Source organism: Ailuropoda melanoleuca, chromosome 2 (genome assembly GCF_002007445.2).
Source record: "Ailuropoda melanoleuca isolate Jingjing chromosome 2, ASM200744v2, whole genome shotgun sequence".
NCBI classification, from domain to species: domain Eukaryota; kingdom Metazoa; phylum Chordata; class Mammalia; order Carnivora; family Ursidae; genus Ailuropoda; species Ailuropoda melanoleuca.
Window position 1 is genome coordinate 181,375,538 of NC_048219.1, and position 27,310 is coordinate 181,402,847.

The 27,310-nt window shown below is 58.9% G+C and overlaps 1 protein-coding gene across 8 annotated transcripts in view; it reads left to right on the forward strand.

The window, feature by feature from the left end:
• Window positions 1–24,324, forward strand: part of SPEG (striated muscle enriched protein kinase) — a 55,494-nt gene extending 31,170 nt beyond the window's left edge. For 7 of the 8 annotated variants that reach the window (XM_034655239.1, XM_034655240.1, XM_034655241.1 and 4 more), the window contains 29 exons: window positions 24–247; window positions 2,671–2,790; window positions 3,036–3,140; window positions 3,745–3,951; window positions 4,368–4,491; window positions 4,608–4,783; window positions 7,352–7,464; window positions 7,904–8,072; window positions 8,348–8,444; window positions 8,571–8,771; window positions 10,056–10,113; window positions 10,597–10,674; window positions 10,781–10,959; window positions 11,465–11,491; window positions 12,173–12,325; window positions 12,493–12,535; window positions 13,571–13,639; window positions 13,909–15,907; window positions 16,202–16,339; window positions 19,025–19,141; window positions 19,286–19,453; window positions 19,566–19,688; window positions 19,840–20,007; window positions 20,113–20,728; window positions 21,371–21,610; window positions 21,708–21,931; window positions 22,754–22,829; window positions 23,012–23,161; window positions 23,498–24,324. In XM_034655239.1, the coding sequence (XP_034511130.1) occupies window positions 24–247; window positions 2,671–2,790; window positions 3,036–3,140; window positions 3,745–3,951; window positions 4,368–4,491; window positions 4,608–4,783; window positions 7,352–7,464; window positions 7,904–8,072; window positions 8,348–8,444; window positions 8,571–8,771; window positions 10,056–10,113; window positions 10,597–10,674; window positions 10,781–10,959; window positions 11,465–11,491; window positions 12,173–12,325; window positions 12,493–12,535; window positions 13,571–13,639; window positions 13,909–15,907; window positions 16,202–16,339; window positions 19,025–19,141; window positions 19,286–19,453; window positions 19,566–19,688; window positions 19,840–20,007; window positions 20,113–20,728; window positions 21,371–21,610; window positions 21,708–21,931; window positions 22,754–22,829; window positions 23,012–23,161; window positions 23,498–23,690 (6,355 nt within the window). In that variant the 3' untranslated portion in view covers window positions 23,691–24,324. The remainder of the gene's footprint in view (window positions 1–23; window positions 248–2,670; window positions 2,791–3,035; window positions 3,141–3,744; window positions 3,952–4,367; window positions 4,492–4,607; window positions 4,784–7,351; window positions 7,465–7,903; window positions 8,073–8,347; window positions 8,445–8,570; window positions 8,772–10,055; window positions 10,114–10,596; window positions 10,675–10,780; window positions 10,960–11,464; window positions 11,492–12,172; window positions 12,326–12,492; window positions 12,536–13,570; window positions 13,640–13,908; window positions 15,908–16,201; window positions 16,340–19,024; window positions 19,142–19,285; window positions 19,454–19,565; window positions 19,689–19,839; window positions 20,008–20,112; window positions 20,729–21,370; window positions 21,611–21,707; window positions 21,932–22,753; window positions 22,830–23,011; window positions 23,162–23,497) is intronic. The other variant, XM_019805476.2, reaches the window with a different exon arrangement.
• Window positions 24,325–27,310: the final 2,986 nt, after the last annotated feature.

The following is a 27,310-nucleotide window of genomic DNA, read 5'->3' on the forward strand; positions in this document are numbered from 1 at the left end:
GGCCATCCATGTCGTTCTTCCAGCTCGAAGCTAGAGAAGATGCCATCTATCCCCGAGGAGCCGGAGCAGGGTGAGCTGGAGCGGCTGTCCATGCCCGACTTCCTGCGGCCACTGCAGGACCTGGAGGTGGGCCTGGCCAAGGAGGCCATGCTGGAGTGCCAGGTGACCGGCCTGCCTTACCCCACCATCAGCTGGTTCCACAATGGCCACCGCATCCAGAGCAGCGACGACCGGCGCATGACACAGTGTATGTGTCTAGGGAGGAACCCTGGGGAGTGTCCCCTCGAGCACCCTCTTCGCTTGCAGTGCCTTCACCCTCTCCCTGCCCTTGAGCCTTCCTTTTCTAGCCTGCTCAGGGATGGGGTGCCTTCGGGAGGGGGACACAGAAGGGCTATGAGGTCAGGGCCTCCTTCCTTGAGCTGCACAGCCCCACGTGTAGAGTCGCCACTCTGGCCCGGGTGGCCCCCTTAGCATGTACTAGACGGGTGGTACAGCTTGCTGCTGGCCAGCACTGTGGGCAAGGTTACGGAACCCGTCGGTGCCTCAGTTTCCCCATCTGCAGTAGGCTCATGATAAGAATTAAATCAGTTACTACGTACGAAGCGCTTCAAGTGGGGCCTGATGAATGGCTAGTGGTCAGTAAATGATCATCTGATTATTACTGCTGTTGTTGCTTGTTCGTAAAGCAGTGCGGCTCACGCCTTCCCGGAGAAATTTTGGTGAAAAGGCCGGCATGGGCAGCATCTGGCTCCAAAAGGCCACTTGGCCAGGGTTGTTAACAACAACAAGTAAAGGAAAGAAGCCAGGGGAGGAATACAGAGGGACAGGTTCAAGACCCTGTGCTTTCCGCCGGGGCTATTTCTCCCGGAGCGTCTCAGTTCCATCCTTGAGGGAATCTGAGTCTCCTGATGGGTTCCTCATACAGCTGCGATGTGACAGAACTCACCTTTCTTAAGCACTTTCTGAGCGCCAGGCCCTGAGCTCGGCCTCCTCATCAAGGCCCTGTATGCCAGGTACTCGTATCCCTGTTTGCAAACGGGGAAACGGAGACTTGCAGAGGGACAGGGACTTGCCCAAAGGCAGGGACAGACCCTCTGACCCTGGCACCCACTTCCTCAGCAGGCTGCCCCCCACCCCCGGAGCCCCATGCTCACACCCCATTCTCCAGAGCCACCTCTGTGGCTCTGACCCTTCCCCTGGCCGCTGCCGCTGCCTCCTCGGGCTCTCTGCTCAGCCTATAGGCTTCCTGTCTCTCATTCTGCTTGAGGCCCTGGGTGGCTGTCTGTCTCAGGCGTCCCTGCTCCGCTCTGTATCTGGGGTCGGTGGCAGCCTCTGGTCTCTCTTCCTTTATAAATAGTGTCAGCGGAGATAAATGAATGGGTGACTGTTCCATGTGGAGATAACCGCTTGGAGAAGGGAGGGGTGTTTGGGGATGGCTGTGACGCGCGGGAGGACAGGCCGGCCTCTTCTCCTTCGCGTCCCCACCTGAGATGGCCTCCTTATCATCATTCAGGGATCACAGCATTGAGAAGGAAGTTCAGAATCAGACGGAAGCAAGTTTAAGGCATGGCTCCGTCATTTATTAGCTGTGTCACCTTGGACAAGTCCATTAATGTCTCTGATCTCATTGGGAAAATGAGGATAATTTTGCAGGGTTGTTGAAAGGATGATGGAAAAAAAAAAAACGAGTGTCAAGTAGCTGGCGTCGACTGGGCACAGAACAGACAACTCTTATTATCATTTATAATATTACATCCTTGGCAGTGGCTACATGTAAGGCATCGGGGTCCGGGCCTGACAAGACATGTTGGCTCTGTGTTTAAGCAGCCATGGCACGTGCAAGTAGAGAGGAAGGGCTACCCCACCCAGTGTGGGCCTGGTGCTGGAGGTCCTGGAGAGAGAGAGTCAGGGGTACAAAGGGGGTGCAGAGGAGGCTTCCCAGGCTGGCACTCACTTGAACTGTGTCTTGAAGAAGGAGGCCTTAGGTAAGGGAGGAAGATTCCAGAAGGGAGGAATTTTGTGAGGAAAAACCTGGAGATGGAACTCCTGTGGCTTGTTCAGGGACCCTCTGGCTTGTTGGGTTTAGAGGAGTAGCAAGAGGAAGGACAGGAGACGTGGCTGGATGGGCCCTCGGGCTGAGGGCTTGGGATGCTAGCCCGCATGCAGGAAGTGCCTTTAAGGTTTCCAGGTCAAGAGGTAGCATACGGTGCCCTTGGTGGAGTGTGGACCACGCTGGTGGAGGGCGGTCAAGGGCGCTGTGCTACAGGTGGGACCAGCAGTGGCCGTGGGGACAGAGAGGGGACTGAGGGAGGGGCCTTAGGAAGAAAACTCAGTCAGCCCTTTGATGCACAGGTGGGACCCCCAGAGGTGCGGAGATGAGGGGCGGTCAACAAGATCAGAGCTCAGAGGGGGAATCAGTGTGGGGGCAAGATGAGAATTTGCTGGAGGGACAGACAAGAGGGGCCAGGCCTGCAGGTATAGGCTTGGCAGCCTGGATGTGGGCTTTGCTGCGGCGTGGACATGCTTCTTGCCTTCGGCCCCACTCTTGCCCCCTTGCCTGCTCCCTGCAGCCGGTAGGGGTAAAAGGCCAGGCCTCTGGGGACATGGGCCCACCCCTCAGAGTATCCTTCTGGCTCCGGCCCAGTGTCATTGTCTCCCCCCACCCCCCAGACAGGGATGTCCATCGCCTGGTGTTTCCTGCTGTGGGACCTCAGCATGCCGGCGTCTACAAGAGTGTCATTGCCAACAAGCTGGGCAAGGCTGCATGCTATGCCCACCTCTATGTCACAGGTGAGGCAGGCACCCTCCCAGTCCGCTGCACCCCCAGCCTGGCCTCCGGCCCTCCACGGGGGCCTGGGTGAGGGAGGGGCCTCCACACCAGCTCCCTTCTGCTGAGACCCTGGGGAGCCATCCGGCTTTGCCCCCGGCCCTGTGGCTGTGCCCCCATCCCCCAGCCCACTGTCCTGAGGCTTGGGGATCCTGAGGAGCCATTGGGCCCTGAGGGACGTGGCAAACCTCCAACCTGTGGCTTTCAGATGTGGTTCCAGGCCCCCCAGATGGCGCCCCACAGGTGGTGGCTGTGACCGGCAGGATGGTCACGCTCACGTGGAACCCTCCCAGGAGTCTGGACATGGCCATTGGTGGGTCAGGCCCCGCAGGGCTGTGGGTGGGGGATGGAACGTGGGCAGGCTCAGGCAGGGGCACCGAGGGAGCCAGGCTTGCGGGCACAGCCCAGCAAAGTGTACGGGTGGAGGGTAGGAGTGGGTGAAGTGCTGGGAACGTGGCCAGGAGCCGCGTGGCCGGTCCCCTCTCCAAGGTGGATAAAGTCATGGCTGCGCGTCAGGGGAGGCCACAAAGGGGCCACCACATTCCCTTTCTCAGGGGGACTGGGTGCTTGAGTCATGATCCTGGGAATGCCCGCCCCTTCCCTGTGCATGACTTGTCCCTGCTCTGTGCCTCAGTTTCCCCACCTCAGGTAGTAGCAAGGAATTGGGATATGGGTTAAGCTCCCTCCGTCCGTGTGTGTAGCTGGACCCCATGCCTGGCATCTTGTTGGCTCTGAGCCTGGCTGGCCAGGCCAGTGGTTGGAAAGAGCAGGTGGGGGGGCAGGCAGAAGCCACAGGAGAAACTGAGGCAGGTCCTCAGGGCAGACTAATGAGTTTCAGGTCCTGAGCCAGCTGGTTGGGGGGCCGTGTCGGGGGGTGTCCCAGCAATGCCCACCTCCAGCAGCTGCTTCCTCACCAGACCCAGACGCCCTGACCTACACCGTGCAGCACCAGGTTCTGGGCTCGGACCAGTGGACAGTGCTGGCCACAGGCTTGCGGGAGCCCGGGTGGGCAGCCACAGGGCTGCGTAAGGGGGTCCAGCACATCTTCCGGGTCCTCAGCACCACCATCAAGAGCAGCAGCAAACCCTCGCCCCCCTCCGAGCCTGCACAGCTCCTGGAGCGCGGTGAGTCTGGGTACTCCTATGGGATGGGGTGGGGTGGAGGCTGCGGGGCCGGGGAGCTAGGTGTTGGTGGTGGAGGCTCAAGGGCTGGTCTGGTTCCTGCTCTGGTGGGAACAGCATGGCTGGGGGTGACCTCAGCCAGTCCGAGCGCTTCTTTCTCCTGACAGCAGCATGCACGGTAGTGGATGAGGCTGAGGCTCTGGGATCAGATAAGCTGTGTGTGGCAAGGGGTGAGGGCATAGTCCCAGCTCCGCCACTTCCTGGCTGTGTGCCCTAGACAAATTGCTGAACCTCTCTGAACCTCCGCTTCCTCATCTGTAAAAATGGAGCTCGGGTGGTGGTTGGGAGGGTTAAAGGCATAGAGGGTACTAAGGACCTGGGGTCGAGCCCAGCATCAGCCTGTGCTCTCCTCTGGCCAGGCCCGCCCCTGGAGGAGGCGCCCGCCGTGTTGGACAAGCCGGACGTGGTATATGTGGTGGAGGGACAGCCCACCAGCGTCACAGTCACCTTCAACCATGTGGAGGCACAGGTCATCTGGAGGAGGTGGGGCCCCGCCTGGCACGCCTCACTCCCCACATGTGGCTATCCCACTCTGGCCATCCGGGCCTGACCCTCCTGTGGCTGGATCCTGGGTGACCTCCCTGTTGTGTGTCTCTTAGCTGCCGAGGGGCCCTCCTAGAGGCGCGGGCAGGGGTGTATGAGCTGAGCCAGCCAGATGATGACCAGTACTGTCTTCGGATCTGCCGGGTGAGCCGCCGAGACGTGGGGCCCCTCACCTGCACTGCCCGGAACCGCCACGGCACACAGGCCTGCTCGGTGACACTGGAGCTGGCAGGTGGGTGACAGTGGGTCTTCTCCTCTCCCCCCCGCCCCCGAGGCCCACGGCCCTCTCCTCACACCCCCAGGTGCACACACCCCCTGTCAGGCCTGTCCATTGAACAGCTGTAATAATACCGGTGCTAGTGGAAGTAACAGATAGTACTAATAAGGTATTTATTGAGCATACCTACTTTGTGCCAGGCTTAGCGCAAAGGACCTTCCATGTATCACTTCACAGAATATTTACATGAACCCAGCGAGATGCGGTTGGTTATTATCCTCCTTTTACAGATGGGGAAACTGAGGGTCAGAGAGTATGCTAAGTCATAGGCCCAGGGTCCCACAACCTCAAAAGTACAGGAGCTTGGATTCAAGCCTGGATGCATGCCCGACTCCAGAGCCAGAGGGGGCTCTTAGCATCCTGTGTTAAACAAAACAGGATGTAGGACCTCAAATATAACAAGCGTGGGGAGCCCAAGCCAATTTCAAAAAGAAAAGAGCCCAAGCGAGCACAGCTGATCTGCAGACCCCCAGCTCTGGGGACCCTGCATGCCCTTTTGCACAAGCCCTTTTGGAACAGTGTCCCAACCTTGGCGGTGAGGACCCTTTGTATAATTTTTCCTTTAAAGGTGTAGTCTCTCAACCGGTGGCATGCATTAAGTAGTAATTGTCTTGTTTTCCACTTTGTTAATTAACGCTAGACACATGTAACTGCCACTCAGAACTTCAGATGAGCGTGAGCTAAACAGTGTTACCTGCTGAGTGGATACAATTCCAACCAAATGCAAAGGAAGTGACATTTTAGTGAGTGCAGGCAATCATATGGCAGATAAATGTACGTTTGCTGGTGCTTTTAAAAAATTGTTCAAGTTCTCTTGAAACCTTCCAGTTCTTTCACCTTCACAGAACAGCCCTCCACCACCTCTCGACTAGAAACCAGATTCCTAGAGGGGTGGGAAGGGATCTCTAAAGCAGAAGGGAAGTGCAGGAGGGTATGTGAGGGAGAGATGGGGGAGCCCTGCTGACCCTGATGGAGATCCGGGGAGGGGGGCGGCACGATCGTCTGGGTCTCTGTCTCCTCCCTGGCCCAGCTTCACCCCCACCCACACCCCCCTGCACCTCCCGCTCAGCCTGCCACTTTGCTCCTTGAGCATACCATCTGCAGGACTCCTTTCTCTTCCCAGATACAGGAAGAGCCCTAGGGTTTGGGGAGGCCCTGGCCCCTGAGAGCCCTGTAGCCCAGCCTGGCTGGGTCAGTGACTGAGAGAGAGCGACGGTGTCCCAGCTGGCCAGGACTGGAACGGTCCTGGGGCTTGGATCTACATGCTCCAGCCACTCTACCCACCCCCTGCCCCAGCCCCCAGGCAGGGCAAGTGGAATGGCCTCTTTCCCTCATATCTGCCCCACGGTAGTGTTTTCTTTACCCCCTTTTACCTGTGTAAAATCAGGTTAGGCGCCAGTGATAGGTAGCGGTCCCTGCCCAGCACCCCTGCTCATCACTCTGGGCCTGCTCTCTCCTACTCCTCTTTTTTTTTTTTTAAGATTTTATTTATTTATTTGACAGAGATAGAGAGAGCCAGCGAGAGAGGGAACACAAGCAGGGGGATTGAGAAGAAAGAAACAGGCTCCTAGCGGAGGAGCCTGATGTGGGGCTCGATGCCATGATGCCGGGATCATGCCCTGAGCCCAAGGCAGACGCTTAACGACTGCGCCACCCAGGCGCCCCTCTCCCACTCCTCTTAAAGCGGAGGTCCTCAAACATGCTCAGGAGGCGGGGCACTGGGAAGTCACAGGTTCCTCCGCAGAGCACGTTGGAGTATGCGTTTAATTCCATCCTGAGAATTAGAAGCCACTTTGCCAGGAAATAACGTGACCGCATGATATGCTTAGAGAATGAAATCACAGTCACGTGTGGGAGAGCTAAGCTGAGAATCAGTACCTGTTTGTTCATCTTGCCATCTCCTGGTGGTAAAAGCCCCCTTAAACATTAAAATAAGATTCAGAGAGAAAACATCAAGATAGAGGCAATGGCATCCGTGAATTTAATTCAGGGTCACAGCCTGAGCTGCCTGCAGGGCCCAGGACGGTAAAGCCAGAGGTAGGGCTGTGTGGAAGGGCGGTCACCCACAGGGGGCAGCATTGAGCCCCTCTGTGCCAGCCCATTAATGCAGTGAAGGAAGAGGCTCAAGAAGGCCAATCTTGGTTTTTCCAGGGAGGCAGGAAATCCAGAATTCTTTTGTGTGTGAAAATCTCCTAGTTTCAAAGCTGGCAAATGAACACTGAGGGTCCAACAGAGCAAGGCTGCATCCGTGGCTTAGGTTTTCTGAGATTTGGAGAACATCTCGTGTGGATATACGGGAAGAGCCCTTGGTCCAGGCTAGGCACTCTGGTGTTCCCAGGGTCCGAGTGTGAGAGCGTCAGGGGGTGGGGTGCTGGGGCTCTGGGAGGTGTGTGTGGGGGGTGTCCGGTGTTCTGCCTGAGCTAGTTGCTGAGGGAGGGCTTGGAGAGGGACTTGAGAAGGCAGGACCTTGTGACCCCAGTGTTGTCACCCTTTCTTCCCCACCCCCACCCCTGTGTGTTTCAGAGGCCCCTCGATTTGAGTCCATCATGGAGGACGTGGAGGTGGGGGCTGGGGAAACCGCTCGCTTCGCCGTGGTGGTTGAGGGGAAACCACTGCCAGACATCATGTGGTACAAGGTCAGAGGGTGACAAAGACCTCGGGGGGGGGGGGTTCCTAGCATGGGGCTGGCTGGGAGCTGGAGGTCAGAGAGGAGGGATTTCTGCACAGGAAGAGTCTTGGCCACCTCAGGAGGAGAGGAGCCTGGACAGAGAAGAACAAAGGTGTCAGAGGTGTGGCTAGGAGAAGAGAACAGGACCCAGGATTCTGTGTGACCCTGGTGGGTGTTTCAGGGACCAGAGGACGAATTGGGGGGTGCAGGACTATTAGTGGGAGATAAAAGTGGAGCTGATTTTGGGTGCTGAAGGGAGCAAGGACAGAGATAATACTGGGCCCTGGGGTGGAAGGGTTCCTGGCCCTGACATAGGGATGAGACTGGGTCTCCGACATGGAGATAAAGGTGGGTCCCAGGTAGTGGTACAGCCAGGCCTGAGCTGGAGGTGACGGCCCCCTCTGCAGGATGAGGTGCTGCTGACCGAGAGTAGCCATGTGACCTTCGTGTATGAAGAGAACGAGTGCTCCCTGGTGGTGCTCAGCACAGGGACCCAGGATGGAGGTGTCTATACCTGCACTGCTCGGAACCCGGCTGGTGAAGTCTCCTGCAAAGCTGAGCTGGCTGTGCGTTCAGGTGCGCTCGCATGCAAGGGGAGAAGGGCAAAGCGCTTATTCCCTGGGAAGGTGACATGAGCCCCCCGGGCCAGGAGCCACTCACCAGCGCCTTTGCTCCCAAACCACCCCTATCTTCCATCCCTGGGTCCCCGCCTTGGGACCCCAACATTCTTGCTCTTCTTTTGTCTCCTCCCTCTGCCCTGCCTGTCATCTCTGTTGGGCGGAGATGTCATCCACAGGTGCCCTCATTCCTCTGTTGCCCTCCCCACCTAACACCAGGCCTCTCTTTTCCAGCTCAGACAGCCATGGAGGTAGAGGGGACTGGGGAAGCAGAGGAACAGCGAGGAAGGAGACTCAGCGACTTCTACGACATCCATCAAGAGATTGGCAGGTGTGGGGCTAGGAGGGGCTGCGGTGCCTAGGAGCCCAATGGGGCCTGGGTCTGAGGCTCGGAGGCCGAGGAGTGCTGGGGCTGCGACAATGACTGAGCCCCTCCCCTCCCTGTGTCGTCACCCAGGGGTGCTTTCTCCTACCTGCGGCGCGTGGTGGAGCGAAGCTCCGGCCTGGAGTTTGCGGCCAAGTTCATCCCCAGCCAGGCCAAGCCAAAGGCATCAGCGTGGCGGGAGGCCCGGCTGCTGGCCCGGCTCCAGCATGATTGCGTTCTCTATTTCCATGAGGCCTTTGAGAGGCGTCGGGGACTGGTCATTGTCACCGAGCTGTATCCTGGGATAGGCTGAGTGGGTAGGGGACAGGTGGCCAATTAGCAACATGCTTTATACTTTACAAAGTAGTCCCATTGACAGGAGGTGCCGACCCCCTTTTGTGAAATGTTCCCATTGACGATTGGGAGTTCCGAAGGCCTTTGGTGAGTACTTTACAGAGTAGAGTCTGGGGACTTCTGCAAAAACCAACAGTTTTTAGCACCGCTCCCTCCACCACCTTTTCTTAGCTTAAACTTACATAGCACTTGTGTGTGCCTGGCAGCCTCCAAGAGTTCGACAACTATTAGCCTACTTAATCCTCGTGTATGCCTAGCTCATGGAATCTTTGTATCCCTGTTTTTTTTTTCAGATTTTAAAATTTATTTTAGGGAGACAGTGGGGAGGGGCATAGGGAGAGGGAGAGACTCCCAAGCAGACTCTGTGCTGAGCGCGGAGCCTGACGCGGGGTTCGATCCCACGACCCCGAGATCATGACCTGAGCCGAAACCAAGAGTCCGACGCTCAAGCGACTGAGTCACCCAGGTGCCCCTTTTTTATCCCCGTTTTACAAATGATGAAACTGAGGTCTAGAGAGGCTAAGTAACTCATCCAAGGCCACACGGCTAACAAAAGGCGTGTGCACAAAATATGGTACGGTATATCCAAACATTCGAAGTGACCCATTTCAGGTGAGCATCAGCACTAGCTGTGTCGGGGAGGCTGTTTTCGTAGAGAATGGATTTTATCCTTTTATGAGAGCTCTGGTTAAACAGAGGCGCACTGTGCTCAGCGTGCTGGCTGGTCGGCTTGTTCCTCCCGTTAGCAGGGGGACCACGTCCTTCATACCCGCCTCCTAGTCTGCACTGTCAGAACCCACACCTCAGCAAAATGCCCTGCTGTTACCTGTCATGGGCTTCCGGGTCATTCTCAAATAGAGGCAGGACGTTCCGTCCGTGGTGTACAAAATTCTGCTCTAACTTGATCTTTTAAAATCTTCACAGGGTGGTGGAGAGGAGATGTCATCCCCATTTTACACCTGAGGGAACCTAGGCTCAGAGAGGTTGGGTGACTTGCCTGAGAGCCTACAGCAAATGAGAGGTCAAGCAGGGTGGTCCCATCTGTGCACCCAGATGACAGGGGTAGGGCGGAGACACAACTGCGAACTGGTATTAGATGTGCTTTAAGGGGAAGGAGAAGGCTGCAGAGCTGGGATCTGACTTGAGCTCTAGGGGTGGAGGGCACTGCCCAGGGAGGGCCCAGAAGTTGGCACTGGTCACTCTTCTCCTTGATCTGGGGCACAGATGCACAGAGGAGCTGCTGGAGCGAATGGCCAGGAAACCCACCGTGTGTGAGTCTGAGGTGAGGGCAGTGGGTGGTAGGGGTCAGGCTGGGCGCTGGTGTTTACCCACCTGAGCTCTGAGAACGGAGGGGTGGGCCCTGGGCCTGCCGTCTGGGCCATGAATAGGCCAGGGGGAGTGGTGGCCCCTACCCCTGTGGTTTCCCAGTCTCTTCATATAAACATTCCCCAGACATTTGTCTTGGAAGGAGCCCCACCTAGACTCGAAAAGTCTCACTGCTGTCCTGCCACGTAGGGCTGTATAAATTGTGCACTGCACAGTTCTATTTATTACAATGTAAATGGTTCCCTCCTATAATTGTGTGCACAACCTGTGCAGCTGTACTTGGAGGCCCTAGACCTCAGAAACCCCCAATCTATGTTTCAACTGCCTCCACCAGCCATCTGAAGTCTACTTCTCAGGCACGGCCTGACCTCTTCCCACACAGCAAGAGGCATAATACCCCACCCTTTCCCCACGGACTTTGGGCCTCCCATTTCCACAGATCCGGGCCTACATGCAGCAAGTGCTAGAGGGAATATACTACCTGCACCAGAACCATGTGCTGCACTTGGATGTCAAGGTGAGGTGCAGGTGGGGAGTGGGGAGCAGGCAGCCCCTGTGGGAGGCAGGCACCGGGGCATCCTCCCCCTTCACCCAGTTCCCATGCTTTCCCTTGTGCTCTGCAGCCTGAGAACCTGATGGTATGGGATGGTGTGGAGGGTGAAGAGCAGGTGAGGATCTGTGACTTTGGGAATGCCCAGGAGCTGACTCCGGGAGAGCCCCAGTACTGCCAATATGGCACGCCTGAGTTCGTGGCCCCCGAGATTGTCAATCAGAGCCCTGTGTCTGGAGTCACCGATGTCTGGTAATAATGCTGGCACGCCGGGCTGCCGGGCGGACCGGGACGGCTTCCCTCAGTGCCGTGCGGGGGGAGTTTGCTCACTGGTAGAGAGGGGCATCACCAAGCCCAGCTTCCTTCTCTGGCAGGAGGTTGGTGGCAGAGCTCAGGGATCTCTTGCCCATGTTACGACCTGCCCCTCATCAGAATTGATCCAATCACTCAAGGCCTTAGCCCTGCCCAGACTTGGTTCCTTGGCTCCTCATCTCCCCTTGGTATGGGGCCTTCTCCTCTGTAGGCACCTTGGTTCCCAGACTCCTCTGGGCTTCCTGGGCTGGCCCTGCCATGGCCCTTGACTCCACCAGGGACCTCGGGACCTCTTGATTGACAGTCCTCCCTGGAGGAGGCATCCTTGCACCCATCTGTCCCAGTGAGGCCACTCCTCATTATGTTAGCGGTAGCAGAAAACTGCTGTCTTCTGGTGGGGGGTGGGCTGTCCACTGACCCATCTGTTACTCTCCTTTCATCACAGGCCTGTGGGCGTTGTTGCCTTCCTCTGGTAAGGACCCCTCTGCACTCAGGACCCCAGTTTCCAATGATCTCCTAGCAGCCCGACCCCTAACATTTGCAGCGCCTGGGACGGGAGAGCAGTTTGGGGCCTGCAGCCCACCCCTTGTCTTCCACACCCCTGCCCCTTCCTGCACTGCAAGGGGCCTCATGCATGAATGGGGATGCCTTAGCCTGCAGGTCTAAGCTCTCTCTACCACCATGCTGGTCCATAAGGGGCGGGCACGCTGGCGGCCTGCTTGGGAGGCTGGACAGAGACAGGCCAGTACAGGCTTAGTGCTCTCTAGGCAGGGGACTGTGAGGCCCTGAGTGTTCAGAACAGGCACTAGAAGGGGGAGGCTCAGGCTCAGGGTGGCATATCCTGTAGGCACAGACTCCTCACCTCAGGGACTGGCCATGACAGGAGGGACAAAACGGGTCCTCTAAAACATGGGCCCGGGGCAGGGAGCTGGGCACCCAGTTCTTAAGGCAGTACTGCCTCCTCACCTACTGGAGGGTGGGGGCGGGAAGGACAGGCAAAAGTCTGGAAGACTACCCTCAGATTCACCCTGCCTCTGCCTTCTCCAGAGGCTTGGGGCTCCACCTGTCCCCAGCCACTGGCATCCCTCAGCAGTCTCTGCCTCAGCCCCAGGGCCCTGTCCACCTCTCATGCCAGCCCCCTCTTCCTCCGCAGTCTGACGGGAATCTCCCCGTTTGTTGGGGAAAACGATCGGACGACATTGATGAACATTCGAAACTACAACGTGGCCTTCGAGGAGACCACATTTCTGAGCCTGAGCAGGGAGGCCCGGGGCTTCCTCATCAAAGTGCTGGTGCGGGACCGGCTGTGAGTACAGGGCCCCGAGGAGCCCCCTACCGGCAGAGTCCCCTCACTCCTGCCCCAGCCTCTGCCCTTAGACAGTCTCCCAGCTCCTTGCAGGCTCTGTGTTCCCATTTATTGGCTGGCTCACTGAATGAATGATCTATCCCTTCTTAATCCTCATTCCTTTACAGGAGGCCTACCGCAGAGGAGACCCTAGAACATCCTTGGTTCAAAGTGAGTCTAGTCTTGCAAGGTAGTGGTACAAGAGGTGGGAGGAGAGGGAACATTATTAACAGCTCCATTTATTGAGTGCCTACTGTGTGCAGTAGTCATGATAGGCAGTTTACATACACACGATCCGTTAGCCTCACAATAGCTCCGTGAAGGAAGACATTATTACTCCTATTTTGCTGATAAGGAAACTGAGGCTCAAGCTGGAGTATCATGGACTCCAAGGCACAAGTCTGGGCGCCCCCCCATCCGGGGGGGGGTCTTCATCAGCCTTTTCCCTGCCTCTCGAGACCAGCCCTGGTCCTCCTCACTCCTGTGCGTCCACCTCTGTCCCGCACTGTGGTTGGTGGGTGGCCTGGCTGGCTTGGCCTCTTGGTTTTGAGCTCTGTGAGGCCAGAACTCTCACTCATTCATCTTCAAACCCCAGCAGTGCAGGGGACAATGCCAGGCAGAGGGGTGAGGTTCAGCAAATGACCTAGAAAGAGTGAGTGAATAAACCATCCACTGAGTATTGTGCTGGGTCAACTGAAGGTTGAGGTCATTCTGGTATCTGTCCTTTGAATATGAGCCTGGGCTCTCAGATCATAGATGAGCTCTGAAAAGGACAGCCTGGGTGGGTGACTGAGGGAAGCATCTGTGTTGGTCTGGCCCACCAAAGCTCCAGATGTCTGGGATGCTGGCTCTCCATGGGGACAGATGGTGAGCTGGGAAGCAGAGCCCAAGCCAGGGGCCTAAGCGTGGGCTCCTGAGGGCAGCTAAGGTACCAGGACGGGGCCTTGAGCCCTGGTGTAAGCCCCAAAGCCCTCCCGAGAGCCACTGATGTTCTGCCTCTCCTCTTAGGTTCAGGGATTTTGTCCATACACAGGCACGTTGGCTGTGGGAGTTGTGACAGATCTAAGGGGGAGGGGACCAGCCAGGAGCCCAGACTCAGTGCTGCTCAGTCCACTGTCCCCGCCTGTGGACTTTCTCCATTGCCGAACTTTGAGGGTCTAGGTTGACAGAGGACCTTTCCTCAGGCCCTCTTTCCTGGGTTTGCAGACACAGGCAAAGGGTGCAGAGGTGAGCACGGATCACCTAAAGCTGTTCCTTTCCCGGAGGAGGTGGCAGGTGAGTTTGCCCGGGCCCTGCCTCCGTGCCTGCCACCATCTCACTCTGCAGTTTTTGTCTCTGACCCTGCCGTCCTTCTATCACATGCCCTCATTTTTTGCTCACCTGTCTTCACCCACTTTTTACTCTCTCAGCCCCCAGCTTCGCTCCTGTTCCCTGGCCCTCTGCCTGCCCTAGGTCTCTCCTCCCCGGGGGCTGAGGTGGACTTGCATGGGTCAGTCTGGCCGCAGGGGTCCCTCCCAGGTCTGACTTCAGTACCCTGTCCCCAGCGCTCCCAGATCAGCTACAAGTGCCACCTGGTGCTGCGTCCCATCCCTGAGCTGCTGCGGGCACCCCCAGAGCGGGTGTGGGTAGCCGTACCCCGAAGACCGCCCCCCAGCGGGGGGCTCTCATCCTCCTCGGACTCAGAAGAAGAAGAGCTGGAGGAGCTGCCCTCAGTGCCCCGACCACTGCAGCCCGAGTTCTCGGGCTCCCGGGTGTCCCTCACCGACATTCCCACTGAAGATGAGGCCCTGGGGACCCCAGAGGCTGGGGCTGCCACCCCCATGGACTGGCAGGAGCAGGGAAGGGCCCCCTCTCAGGACCAGGAGGGCCCCAGCCCTCAGGCCCTCCCCTCCCCAGGCCGGGAGCCCCAAGCTGGGTCCAGCCCCCAGCGGAAAGAGCTCCGGAGGGGCAGCTCTGCTGAGAGCGCCCTGCCCCGGGCCGGGCCGAGGGAGCCGGGCCGGGGCCTGCACAAGGCAGCCTCTGTAGAGCTGCCGCAGCGCCGAAGCCCCAGCCCGGGGGCCACCCGCCTGACCCGGGGGGGCCTGGGTGAGGGCGAGTATGCCCAGAGGCTGCAGGCCCTGCGCCAGCGGCTGTTGCGGGGAGGCCCTGAGGATGGTAAGGTCAGCGGCCTCAGGGGCCCCCTGTTAGAGAGCCTGGGGGGCCGTGCCCGGGATCCGCGGCTGGCACGGGCTGCCTCCAGCGAGGCAGCACCTCGCCACCAGCCCCCACCTGAGACTCGGGGCCTACAGAAGAGCAGCAGCTTCTCGCAGGGTGAGGCAGAGCCCCGGGGCCGGCACCGCCGTGCTGGGGCGCCCCTTGAGATCCCCGTGGCCAGGCTTGGGGCCCGCAGGCTGCAGGAGTCTCCTTCCTTGTCTGCCCTCAGCGAAGCCCAGCCACCCAGCCCTGCAAGGCCCAGTGCCTCCAAACCCAGTGCCCCCAAATCCAGTGTCCCCAAGTCTCTGAAACCTCCTGCCACCACACCCAGTGATGCCCCACAGCCCTTGGCACCCCAGCCTGCCCAAGAGAAGGCCCCGAAGTCCCCGAAGTCCACGCTAGAGCCAATCCCGGCCCCCAAGCCTACACAGCCCCCCGTGGCTCCGCAAACCCCAGCGCCCCCCCTCACACCCTATGCCCAGATCATGCAGTCGCTCCAGCTGTCAGGCCACACGCAAGGTCCCCTGCAGGGCCCCGGAGCACCTCCATCGGAGCCCAGACCCCACCCGGCTGTGTTCGCCCGGGTTGCCTCCCCACCTCCAGGAGCCTCTGAGAAGCGCTTGCCTACAGCAGGGGCACACCCCGTGCCAGCCGAGAAAGCTCGGGTCGCCGCAGTGCCCCGCAGGCCAGGTAGCAGTCTCAGCAGCAGCATCGAGAACCTGGAGTCCGAGGCCGTGTTCGAGGCCAAGTTCAAGCGCAGCCGTGAGTCGCCCCTGTCGCGGGGACTGCGACTGCTGAGCCGCTCGCGCTCAGAGGAGCGCGGCCCCTTCCGCGGGGCCCAGGAGGAGGACGGCATGTACCGGCCCAGCCCAGCGGGAACGCCCTTGGAGCTGGTCCGGCGGCCCGAGCGCTCCCGCTCCGTGCAGGACCTCAGGGCGGTCGGGGAGCCGGGCCTCGTGCGCCGCCTCTCACTGTCGCTGTCCCAGCGTCTGCGGCGCACCCCGCCGGCGCAGCGCCACCCGGCCTGGGAGGCCCGCGGCGGGGACGGGGAGAGCTCGGAGGGCGGCAGCTCGGCACGGGGCTCCCCGGTGCTGGCGGTGCGCAGGAGGCTGAGCTCCACGCTGGAGCGGCTGTCCAGCCGGTTGCAGCGCAGCGGTAGCAGCGAGGACTCGGGGGGCCCGTCGGGCCGCAACACGCCGCTGTTCGGACGGCTGCGCAGGGCCACGTCGGAGGGCGAGAGCCTGCGGCGCCTCGGCCTCCCACACAACCAGCTGGCTGCCCAGGCCGGCGCCAGCACTCCTTCTGCAGAGTCCCTGGGCTCCGAGGCCAGCGCCACGTCCGGCTCCTCAGGTGAGGGACCCGGCCGAGTGTGTCAGGTGAATGTGTGTCTCTGGCTGGGGTAAGGGTGTGGAGCTGGGTGACAGGTGCAGAGTGCGGAGCAGCGTGGGGGCACTGGAGAGAGGCTCTGGGTGAAGGAGCTGGAGGCTTTGAGGATGGACTTGGCAGGGCTTGGGTGCAGGGAGGCTGAGGGGCGGGCGGGGGAGGGGGCTACAAGTTCTTGGCTTCTCTAATCTGACCACCGCAGGGAGGTGGGAGCTTTCTGGGACTGGCTGGGCGAGTACTTATGGGTCTGTGTCTTCACAGCTCCAGGGGAAAGCCAAAGCCGAAGTCGGCGGCGCTGGGGCCTCTCTCGGCTGCGAAAGGACAAGGGGTTGTCACAGCCAAACCTCTCTGCCAGTGCCCAGGAGGATTTGGGGCACCAGTATGTGCGCAGTGAGTCAGGTAATAGAGGCCTTCGGGTGAGTAGCACCCTCCCCGCCCCAGGGGCAGTCACAGCTGGGTGGAGCCCATCTCGCAGAGCTGGGGCAGTAGGAGAAGGGACCTGGAATCGGGAAAACAACAATAGAATAGCATGAGCTAATTCCACCAGCTAGTGGTGCTGAGTGTCTTAGTAAGTGTTTTACAAGCGCTGCTTCATCAAAGCCTCCCACGTTGTTTAGGAACTATTCTTGCCACTGTCCCTGTTTTACCGCTGAGGAAACGGAAACAGGCTTGGCCACGCTAAGCAGCTCGTCCAAGTCACCGAGCTGGTATAGTACGTGGAGCAGCCAGAGAGCTGGGCTGGGGGGTCCTCTGCAGCCAGACCCCAGAGGTGGCTTTGGGACACCAGACTTCTGCCTTTCTTTGGCTAGCCTCCTCCCTCCTGAAAGACCCTAAAACTCTCTGTAACTGGGTATAGTTCTGAAGGAACGCAGGATAAGCTCCCCCTGCCCCCACAGCTCCCCTCCACATGTGTGTATGCTGGAATGTGCACCCAGACACTCTTTCTCTCCCAGCCCAGAGGCCCACAGTCTGGACGGTGCCCCCAATTCTCCATTCTTCCATAGCCCTGAACACCCTTGCTGTCCTTTCTCATCCTCCCTGCCCCCACAGAAGGTGCTTGTTTGGGGGGTGATGGGGGGGGAGAACAGACTTCACGGCTCTTTGCTGGGGGGAGGGAGATTTGGGATATGCCCTGCTCTGTTTCTCTGCCCAAATGTGCAGGGAGACAGGGAGAGAGGTGTTCTCCACCTGGGATCACCCCAGTCCCCCACCTGAAAAGGGATCATTACTCAGGGACCACAGGCAAAGGCTTCAGGGGCCCAGGTGCTCCAGACCGGCATGCGGAAAGGCACAAGCCCACCAAACCAGGCTGTGGGCTCAGTCACCAGTTCCGTTCTTCCCCCCGTTTCCTAATAAAACTCCTCAGCACCGTTCCTGCCACGCCTCAGCTGGGTTTGGGGTGACTGTGTCCAGCTTTGGCCAGGGGAACTAGGGTGTCTTCCTTGAGGCAGCAGGGGCTGTAGTGAGCGAAGAGGAGGGAAGGAGGCCAGCCCGTGGGGGCAAGGGTAGAAAAGGCGAGGTAAGAGAGAGAAGCCAGCACTGAGGCCTGGAGACAGCTGATTCCTTCCCACTGGGGCTTCTCTCCCGGCTCCATTTTGCTTGTGCAGCTGATTTCCTGCCTAGGCAGTGTCCCCTTACCTCATCCTCGCCCCCTCCCTGTAAGACGAAGGCTGTCCACTTGACCAACTAGGGCTGGCCTCTGGGGGAATGGGGCTGGGACTGGCAGGGCTGAGCTGGGGTCACCTTTCATCTCTCCTCCTGGCCCCCCTCTCTCTCCCCCCTCCCTAGTACCCTCACTTGGTCTGGAAGCAGCCATGGATGAAACTATATTTACTTTGTGTCATTGGAGCCTCAGTGTGTGACCCCTCCTTGGGGAACACTGGGGTATAGTGTGAAACTGGGGGGTCACGCTGGCTCTCCTGATACTCTGGCTGAGCATGCCTCCCCTGCCCAGCCTATCCCGCCTCCACTCCTTCCCAGTTCCTCAGACAGGCAGTAGCTGGGCCTCCCAGGTATATGGTCCCCTCAGCTCTTTCTGACCCCCCCTTACCCCACCCCCCAGTGGCTTGGACCAGATTGGGATTTTTCTAAAGAGAAGGAGACTTCCCAGGGATCAGGAAGGCAAATTGTCATAACACCAAGGAGCCACAGGCGGGCTGCAGTGCTGGGAAGACCTTGGCCCGTCCAAGCCCAGCCGTGGGCGTATTCACCAGCTGGCTGGGAGGCCAGCTTTGCTGGGAGAGCCTCTTTCTCTGGGGGGGGGGCGGGGTCTGTCCCTAGCTCCTCTCCTGGACATATCAATGATAAAAGCTAACACTTCTGAGTGCTTGTCATATGTTAGACACACGCTAAGCACTTCCCATGCCTCTCAATCCTCACAGCAAGCCTGGGAGCTTTGTGTTATGGTTTTCCTCAATTTACAGACAAAACATGGTCCAAGGTCATTCGGGTACTGTCTCTTGTCCCTGCAGAAGCTCTCACTACTTAGCTGACCTGAAGGAGTATGTGTGAGGTCTAAGACCGTGTCCCCAGACCCCAGGTGGGACGAGGGGTCGGTGAGGCTGACACGCTTCAGAGGTGTGCCCTGAACTTGGCTTGACTTTAGCTCTTTGGAGACAACACATTTTGACTGAACGTAATGTTCAATCCCAGGAGTCTCAGCTCAGGTCACTGGCTCCTGTCACTTGCCCTATGGGGCCTCAGAGGGAGTGGGTATTGCAGAATCTTAATCAGCATAGTGTTTCCATATTTGTTTTCATTTTACTTAACCAATGTTTATAGAACACTTACTTAGTGCCAGAACCCCTCTGAGCAGTTTACAAACATACGGCGGAGCTCCCAAGCATCTTCCATTGTCGATGAAAGGAAAATATAGTCCTACACCCCAGGAAAGTGATCCTCACCCCAAAGAAAATTCTCGAAGGCATGGTGTGGGGTTCTCCTTTCCACATTTGACTGGGAAGAGACAACATTTCACTCTGCTCCCTGCTGGCAACACCAGCTCTCACACGCATCCTCCCCTCCCTCCGCGGCCAGTGAGCTGGGGTTCCCGCAGACCCATGGCTATCTTTGTCCTCCCTCCAGATTTCCCCCCAGTCTTCCACATCAAACTCAAGGACCAGGTGCTGCTGGAGGGAGAGGCAGCCACCCTGCTCTGCCTGCCGGCGGCCTGCCCTACACCCCACATCTCCTGGACGAAAGGTAAGAAATACTTCTCTCTCAGAGAGGGGGTAGGCAGGTGGCCCCAAGGCCAGGGGATGCTCAGGGAGGTGCCAATGGGGAGGTCCTGGAAGACCACGTGTGCTGTCTCACTCAGCAGCCCCCTGTGCTCTTCCTGGCCCCTAGACAAGCAGTCCCTCCAATCAGAGCCGTCGGTGATCATCGTGTCCTGCAAAGATGGACGGCAGCTGCTAAGCATCCCCCGGGCGGGCAAGCGACATGCTGGGCTCTATGAGTGCTCAGCCACCAATGTTCTAGGCAGCATCACCAGCTCCTGTACTGTGGCTGTGGCCCGTGAGCCTGGGGCAGGGACTCAGGGGGGGCAGTGATGGCATATGGTGGGGTAGGGCTTGAAGGGCCCTAAGCTGGGTATAGGGGCTCACTGGGGCTCCCCTCCTCTTGCCAGGCATCCCAGGAAAGTTAGCTCCTCCTGAGGTGCCCCAGACCTACCAGGACACGGCATTGGTGCTCTGGAAGCCAGGAGACAGCCGGGCACCTTGCACGTACACGCTGGAGCGGCGGGTGGATGGTGAGGGACAGGGCAGGCCAGTGGGAGGAGGGGGCGGGAGGTGCACAAGCCCAGGAGATGATGATCGCCCTCCCTGAGCTCCTCACAGATAGCCCTGGGAGCTTGGGCTACCCCTTCTGTGGCCTCAGCCCCTCCCCCGTGCTGCCTACAGGGGAGTCTGTCTGGCACCCTGTGAGCTCAGGCATCCCTGACTGTTACTACAACGTGACCCACCTGCCAGTCGGTGTGACCGTGAGATTCCGTGTGGCCTGCGCCAACCGTGCGGGGCAAGGGCCTTTTAGCAACCCTTCTGAGAAGGTCATCGTCAGGGGCACACAAGGTCAGTGGGACGAGGTAGGGGGGTGGCCAGAGAACAGAGGGGCCCCTGAGCACCCCGGTTTTGCCGCCGGGTACCAGCATGATGATTTTCTTTGTTTTCACTTAGACTCCTCAGTTCCACCATCCGCTGCTCACCAAGACGTCCCTGTCACCTCAGGGCCAGCCAGGGCCCCGCCTCCTCACACTCCTACCTCACTGGCCCCCTCCCCAACCCCCGCCCCAGCTCCCGCTCCCCTGGCCCCTCAGCCAGCCGCTCTCAGCCCCTCATCTCCCCCAGTGCCCCTCAGCCAGGCCTTGTCCTCACTCAAGGCTGTGGGTCCACCACCCCAAACCCCCCCACGAAAGCACAGGGGCCTGCAGCCTGCCCAGCAAGCAGAGCCCACCCTATCCAGTGCCCAGGCCACCCCCAGTGAGCCCAAGTCTTCCGCCCCTGACACTGGGACCCCGACCCCAGCCTCCACCCCTCAAGGGGTGAAACCGGCGTCCTCCCCTACTCCCCTGTATATGGTGACCTCCTTTGTGTCTGCACCCCCAGCCCCCGAGCCCCCAGGGCCCGAGCCCCCTCCTGAGCCCACCAAGGTGACTGTAGGAAGCCTCAGCCCACCCAAGGAGGCCATCAGCTCCCCTGTGGGTGGTCCCCCCAGCACTTCTGGGCCAGAAGGCACCACTCTTCGGCAGGGGCCCCCTCAGAAACCCTACACCTTCCTGGAGGAGAAGGCCAGGCAAGTGGGTCCAGGAGGGGGGAGAGAGTGGGACTCAGGGAACAGGGGGATGCAGAGAGAAACCAGACTGCCCTGGACAGGGCTGGGGAGGGGCTGAGATCTGGGTGCCTGGCACTACTGAGTTCAAATCTTCTCTGCCGGCACCGTGCTAAGCTCTTTTTTTTTTTTTTTTAAAGATTTTATTTATTTATTCAACAGAGGTAGAGACAGCCAGCGAGAGAGAACACAAGCAGGGGGAGTGGGAGAGGAAGAAGCAGGATCATAGCAGAGGAGCCTGATATGGGGCTCGATCCCATAACGCTGGGATCATGCCCTGAGCCGAAGGCAGACGCTTAACCGCTGTGCCACCCAGGCGCCCCCACCGTGCTAAGCTCTTTAACCGTGTGAGGTCATTTACTCTTTACAACTCAGAGAGAGAGAAAGAGATGGCACTATTATCATCACCCATTTCACAGACGGGAAAACCGAGATTGGCCTGAGCTACAGAGCCAGTGAGGGGCAGAGCTGAGACTCCAACCCAGGTTCCTAGGATTGAACTTCAGAGGTCACACTCAGAAGCACTGCACACTCGCCCCCCTGGGGCCCCTGCTCCCCCCGGCTCCTTTCCTCTGAGCGTGTGATGTCCCCCCGGTACACACACAGGGGCCGCTTCGGTGTGGTGCGGGCATGCCGGGAGAATGCCACTGGGCGGACCTTCATGGCCAAGATTGTGCCCTACGCGGCCGAGGGGAAGCAGCGCGTCCTGCAGGAGTATGAAGTCCTGCGGACACTGCACCACGAGCGGCTCATGGCCCTGCACGAGGCCTACATCACCCCACGCTACCTCGTGCTCATCGCCGAGAGCTGCGGGAACCGCGAGCTCCTCTGTGGGCTCAGTGACAGGTAACTGGGGGAGCGGGGCATCCTGGGGGACGCGGGGAGCGAGGGCGGGAGAGCAGAGCAGGGATGTCACCTGCTTCGCCTGGGTGCCCCCCCCCAGGTTCCGGTACTCGGAGGACGACGTGGCCACCTATGTGGTGCAGCTGCTGCAAGGCCTGGACTACCTCCACGGCCGCCAAGTGCTGCACCTGGACATCAAGCCCGACAACCTGCTGCTGGCTCCTGACAACGCGCTCAAGATCGTGGACTTCGGCAGCGCCCAGCCCTACAACCCCCAAGCCCTGCGGCCCCTGGGCCACCGCACGGGCACGCTGGAGTTCATGGGTGAGGGCACCGTGCCGGCCACGGTCGGGGCTTGGGCTCCTACCGCAGGGGCAGCAGCCAGGCCTCACTCCACTCCACTCACTTACGTGCATTTAGTGAGTGCTTGCTGTGTGCAAGCAGTGAACTCCGTCCTTTCCATGCCTTTTTTTTTTTTTTCAATTTATCTGCACAGTGGCCCTGGAGATTGGCATAACATTACCCCCATTTTACAGACAAAACAGAGGCGCAGTGAGGTTAAGGATTTGTCCAATATCAGTTATGAACACTAGAGCCAGGATGTATAAAACTGGACAGAGAATCCTTTATTAATACGTATACATAAGGTAAACCGGCTACCATTTAGCTACCTACTAAATGCTTGATGTTCATTAGCTCCATTCCTTGGAGGTATTCTACAAGCCACACTTGACAGTGAGGAAATGGGAGAGCCAGACGGGTTTAGTACTTGCCAGCATCCCATAGCTAGAAGGGATGGGCCTGGGATTGGAGCCATGCAGGCTGGTTTCCATGGCTCCTAACGCTGGGGTTGGCCATGTTCTCTGTGAATGGGCACTCTACCACAGAGCTGATCTGGGGGAGCTAGTGACCCTGGTTCCCAGGTCCATTGCAGTTCTGGGGACCCCACCATTCAGTACCTGGGCTGATTCCTCAGGTGGCCCGCATCTCCTCTGGGGGCCACCCCCACTCCCCTCCTGTCTGCCGGACCTGTGGTCTTGTGCCCTGGGCATCGCCCCGCTCCTCAAGCCCCCAGGGGCCTCCCTTGTCTCTCCCGCTTCCCTGCCATCAGAAAGCTGGTTCAGCTTGGCCTCTGTTTCCTGTCAGCTCCTGAGATGGTGAAGGGAGAACCCATCGGCTCTGCCACGGACATCTGGGGAGCGGGGGTGCTCACTTATATCATGTGAGTGCCCCTGGGACGCACCTTCCACCTATACCCTCTCACCCCTCACAGCGTCCCCAACGCACATGTGCGCCTGCCCAGCCCAGAGCACTGAGCCCCTCTGAACCCCCACACTAATGTCCCCCTGGGGCTGTGAGTGGGCCTTCAGTCCACATGTGTCAGCTGAACCGTCTCTACGACAGGCTCAGTGGACGCTCCCCATTCTATGAGCCAGACCCCCAGGAAACAGAAGCTCGGATTGTGGGGGGCCGCTTTGATGCCTTCCAGCTATACCCCAACACCTCCCAAAGCGCCATGCTCTTCTTGCGAAAGGTCCTCTCAGTACATCCCTGGTGAGTAGGCCCCACACTTGCCAACCCCCCAGCATTACCTGCCCCCCCCCCGCCTCAGACTGCCCTGGCCAAGCCCGAGCCGAAGATCCCCCCCAATTCCTCCCCAGCCACCACTAACACACCCATACCACTGCTGCTACTACTACCACTAAGTGGCTGTTCTACACACCACTGATGCTTCTAAGCCCTGTGACGTAGGCAGACTCGCCTTCCCCATTCCGGAGATGGGGAGACTGAGGCCCAGAGTCGGCCAAGATGCCTCGCCCAGGGACGGGAGGGCATGGCTGGGACTTGGGTCTGCCTTGTGGGCTCACCGTGCCTGGCGGGGCCTGGCAGGAGCCGGCCCTCCCTGCAGGACTGCCTGGCCCACCCGTGGCTGCAGGACGCCTACCTGATGAAGCTGCGCCGGCAGACGCTCACCTTCACCACCAACCGGCTCAAGGAGTTTCTGGGCGAGCAGCGGCGCCGCCGGGCCGAGGCCGCCACCCGCCACAAGGTGCTGCTCCGCTCCTACCCCGGCAGCCCCTAGCAGCTTGGACCACAGCCTGGCCTCGGGCTTCAACTCGGGGTTCGGCTGAGGCCGCGGGACATTCCAGGGCCCGTCCTGACACCACCAGCAGCAACATCCAGCCGGGCTATTACCTCATGGACCTGCAGGGACAGAGGCCCCGGGCTTTGCCGATGCCACCCGGCCAGAGCCAGAGGGGGAGACCCACGGGCCAGGCTGGGTGCGGGTGGGGGCCCGGGAGCAGAGAAGCAGGAAGAGGGGCAGGAAGGGAATGGGTAAGAGATCAGGAAAAGAAGCCAAGGGATAGGGAGAGGAGACTGGAGGAAGGTTCTGGGGGTGGAGGTACTGTGTCTGGGGGAGCACCGACTGTGAAAGGTATGAATGGCTGGAGAGGAGGGAGAGGAGAGAGCCCAGGGTATCAGGGCCATGGGCTGGGAGCGAGTGTTGGTGAAGCAGGGACAGGACATGGAGACGGTGCTAGGGAGCCGGAGCCAGCATGTGAAGGAGGGCAGCGGGGGGCGGGGAGGAGAGGAGAGAACTGGGGGGGGGGCGGCTAGCTGCCAGCATGCCCAGAAGGAGATCCTGGAGGGCTGGGGCCTGGAGGCAGTGATTACTGGAGCAGTGCTCTCCTGTCCTCCTCCTATCCCAGTGGAGGCAGCTCTGAGCGCTCTGTGCTGGCCCCGGGATGTCCCCACCACCCCTCTGTGGCCTTTGCCCTTCTTCCCATTCATATTTATTTATTTATTGACTTTTATGAAATTTCCCTTCCACCCAATTCCTATTGCCCGTGTTGTCCTGACCATCCCCCCCACCCCAGCCATCCAGCTGTCTGTGCAGCTGTCTGTCTGTCACAAGGAAAATAAAAACGGCAAGCAGCAGCACCTGTGTGTGGTTTATGGGGAGGAATGGCTGGGGGTACAGGGGGCCGGGCGTGCTGGGACAGGGGCATTTCAGCCTTCTCTTGGCCAGTGAGAGCTGAGCTGTAACAGCGAGCACTTTCAGACCATAGCTCCTGACCCTGAGCCTTTTGGGCTCCACCTCTCCCTTATTCTTGGAGGAGGGACTTCTGCTTCTCCTGAAGTTTCTGGAGTCCTGGCAGGACTCCACCACCAACATCTAACCAGACTCTGGTGGCCCCCACCTCTTTTCCCATATTCTGTCGTTACAACTTGGAGGATGTTGGGCTCTGGGAATGCACCAGCCCACATCCCAAGGCTGGCTTGGCCTCCTTCACTCTGCCCAGGAGACAGGCCAGCTCTGGTCATGATGATTGGCGAGATTGTGATGATGGGGTGAAGTGCCACAGAAGAAACCAGGACAGCCTCTCAACTCCATGCTTTTGTGTTAGAGCACCAATTGGGGCACGTGGGCCACCAGCTGCACGACGCTCTGGTCGGCATGTCTGCTGAAATGGGGCCACAGTCAAGCATCTTCCTAGAGCTAAGGGACACATCCACCTGGACGTTCATGTCCCCGTGGCATGCTAGGGAGTCTGACGGGTGCTAAGGCTCCTTGACTCGAGCTTTCCCCCTGCAGAACGACAGAATGATCACTGGGTCCTACGACTCAGTTGCCCTGCCCAGAGGTAGAGGGGAGAGGGGAGCCAGTACTCCTTGTGTCCAGGGGTGGGGGCTGTTGTCCACCTCTCCCCACCTTGGAAACTCTGTTCTTTTTTTTTTTTTTTTTAAAGATTTCATTTATTTATGCGACAGAGAGAGAGACAGCCAGCGAGAGAGGGAACACAAGCAGGGGCAGTGGGAGAGGAAGAAGCAGGCTCCCAGCAGAGGAGCCTGATGTGGGGCTCGATCCCAGAACGCCGGGATCATGCCCTGAGCCGAAGGCAGACGCTTAACTGCTGTGCCACCCAGGTGTCCCTGGAAACTCTGTTCTTGGCAAAGTAAAAGGAATAAAATCTCCTCCTATCATGAGCCTGGAGGATTAGCCCTGGTGTGTTGCCGACTGAGGTTGAGGGCCCCTTGGCTGTGTCCCAAATAACCTTTTGCCCAGCCCAGCCCAGCCTCTCTGGCTTCTCAGGACCCCGGGGAAAAGGCAAATCCCATCATCATAAAATAACAGGATGTTCAAACCAGCTGGAAGGGACTAGAGAGACATCTTGCCCACCTGTCATTTTAGCGATGAAGATATACACTTTGCCTGTGAGAATCTTTAATCCCCTACTCACCGCAAGTGTTTTCATATAAAAATGAGGTGCCTGAACTCATATCTTGATAAATGGTAAAATTCCTCTCCCATCCCCATTCTGATCTTGAGTTCCCTTCCCATCTCCATTGAAAATGGCATGTGAACTGCTTGTTCCAAACCTGGAGGAGCAAAGGTAATTTATGTCAGCAGAGCTGTGTCAAAATTGCTCTGATCAAAAGGTGACAGTGCTCCACACCTGAGCAGGCAGTTATAAGGCATGGAATCAATGCTCTATCTGGTGCCCTGGGTTGGGTAGCCTGGACTCCAGGCAAGTCCTAGAGCAGTTAACTGAACCCCTTCTCCCAGACAGCCTAACGCCCCTATGCACACTTTCTGGGGCTTGGGCAGACCTAGAACTGGGAAGTCAGTATTAATGCCAATCTCCAAGGACAGTCAGACCCAGGTCAGTCAGACTGTGTCATGTCACATGGAGGGAAGTGAGCAGGACTGGGGTGGTAGGAGGGGATGCTAGTCTCAAAAATCTTTACCATCCCTTCTAGGTTGATCTCAGTTTACCGCCAGGGGGCACAGCGAGGAAATGACAAGCCTAGACTCCCAGGGCCAGGGGAGCAAGTGCTTCTGGATTGGTCCTGACAGCCACACTGCCCTCTCATAATTGGCTGGATGGACAGTGAAGTCCCTCCCCCGCCCCCGCTACTCTGGCTTCATTCAGGGACACCCCCACAAACACTTGCACCCTTTAACAGACAGTGTCCTGGGAATGGCATGTTGTCCAACTGTCTGGGGACTGACCAGAGTGTAAAGCTGCCCCACGGGGGAGCTGAATCTCTTGCCAGCCTGGGCCCTTGTCTGGTACTACCAGCCGTGGGATGGTTACCCCCTGCCCTGGGAGGGGATAGGGCCGCATCCAGCTGCCCAGCTGTCCGGGTGCTGACATGAAATGCACCCCAGAGCTGCTCCGGTTTCCCCCCTCGGGCCTGCCCCAGTGGCTGAGCCAGCATCCCAAACACCCTCAGGCTAAATAAGGAGCCCGCTTAGGTCAGGGGGCGGGCAAGGAGGGGAGCGATGTATAAAACCAGGGCCGTGGGCTGAGCACCTGCCCGTGCCCCTACTGTGCCTTCCAGAAGGGCTCTGTCCCACCTGCTACCCAGCTAGTGGACTCAAGTCCCGAAGTTTACCCGACCACGGTGAGTCCCCATTCTCAGACCAGCTCCAGACATCCCATCCCCAGGACGTTCTGAATTGATAGGGGAAAGGCTGAAAGTCAAAGTCTCTGTATCAGCCTAGACCCCATGTTTGTTTTGCACTCCCCAGATGTCCAAGGCAGCTCCCGCCAAAAAACCAGCGGCTGCGGCCCCGCCTCCGGGATGTACCCTGGATATCAACGACCCCCAGGTCCAGAGAGCGGCCATTCGCATCCAGGCCTCTTACCGGGGCCACAGGTGAGGGGGAGCCCAGAGCCGTCAGGAGGAGGGGAG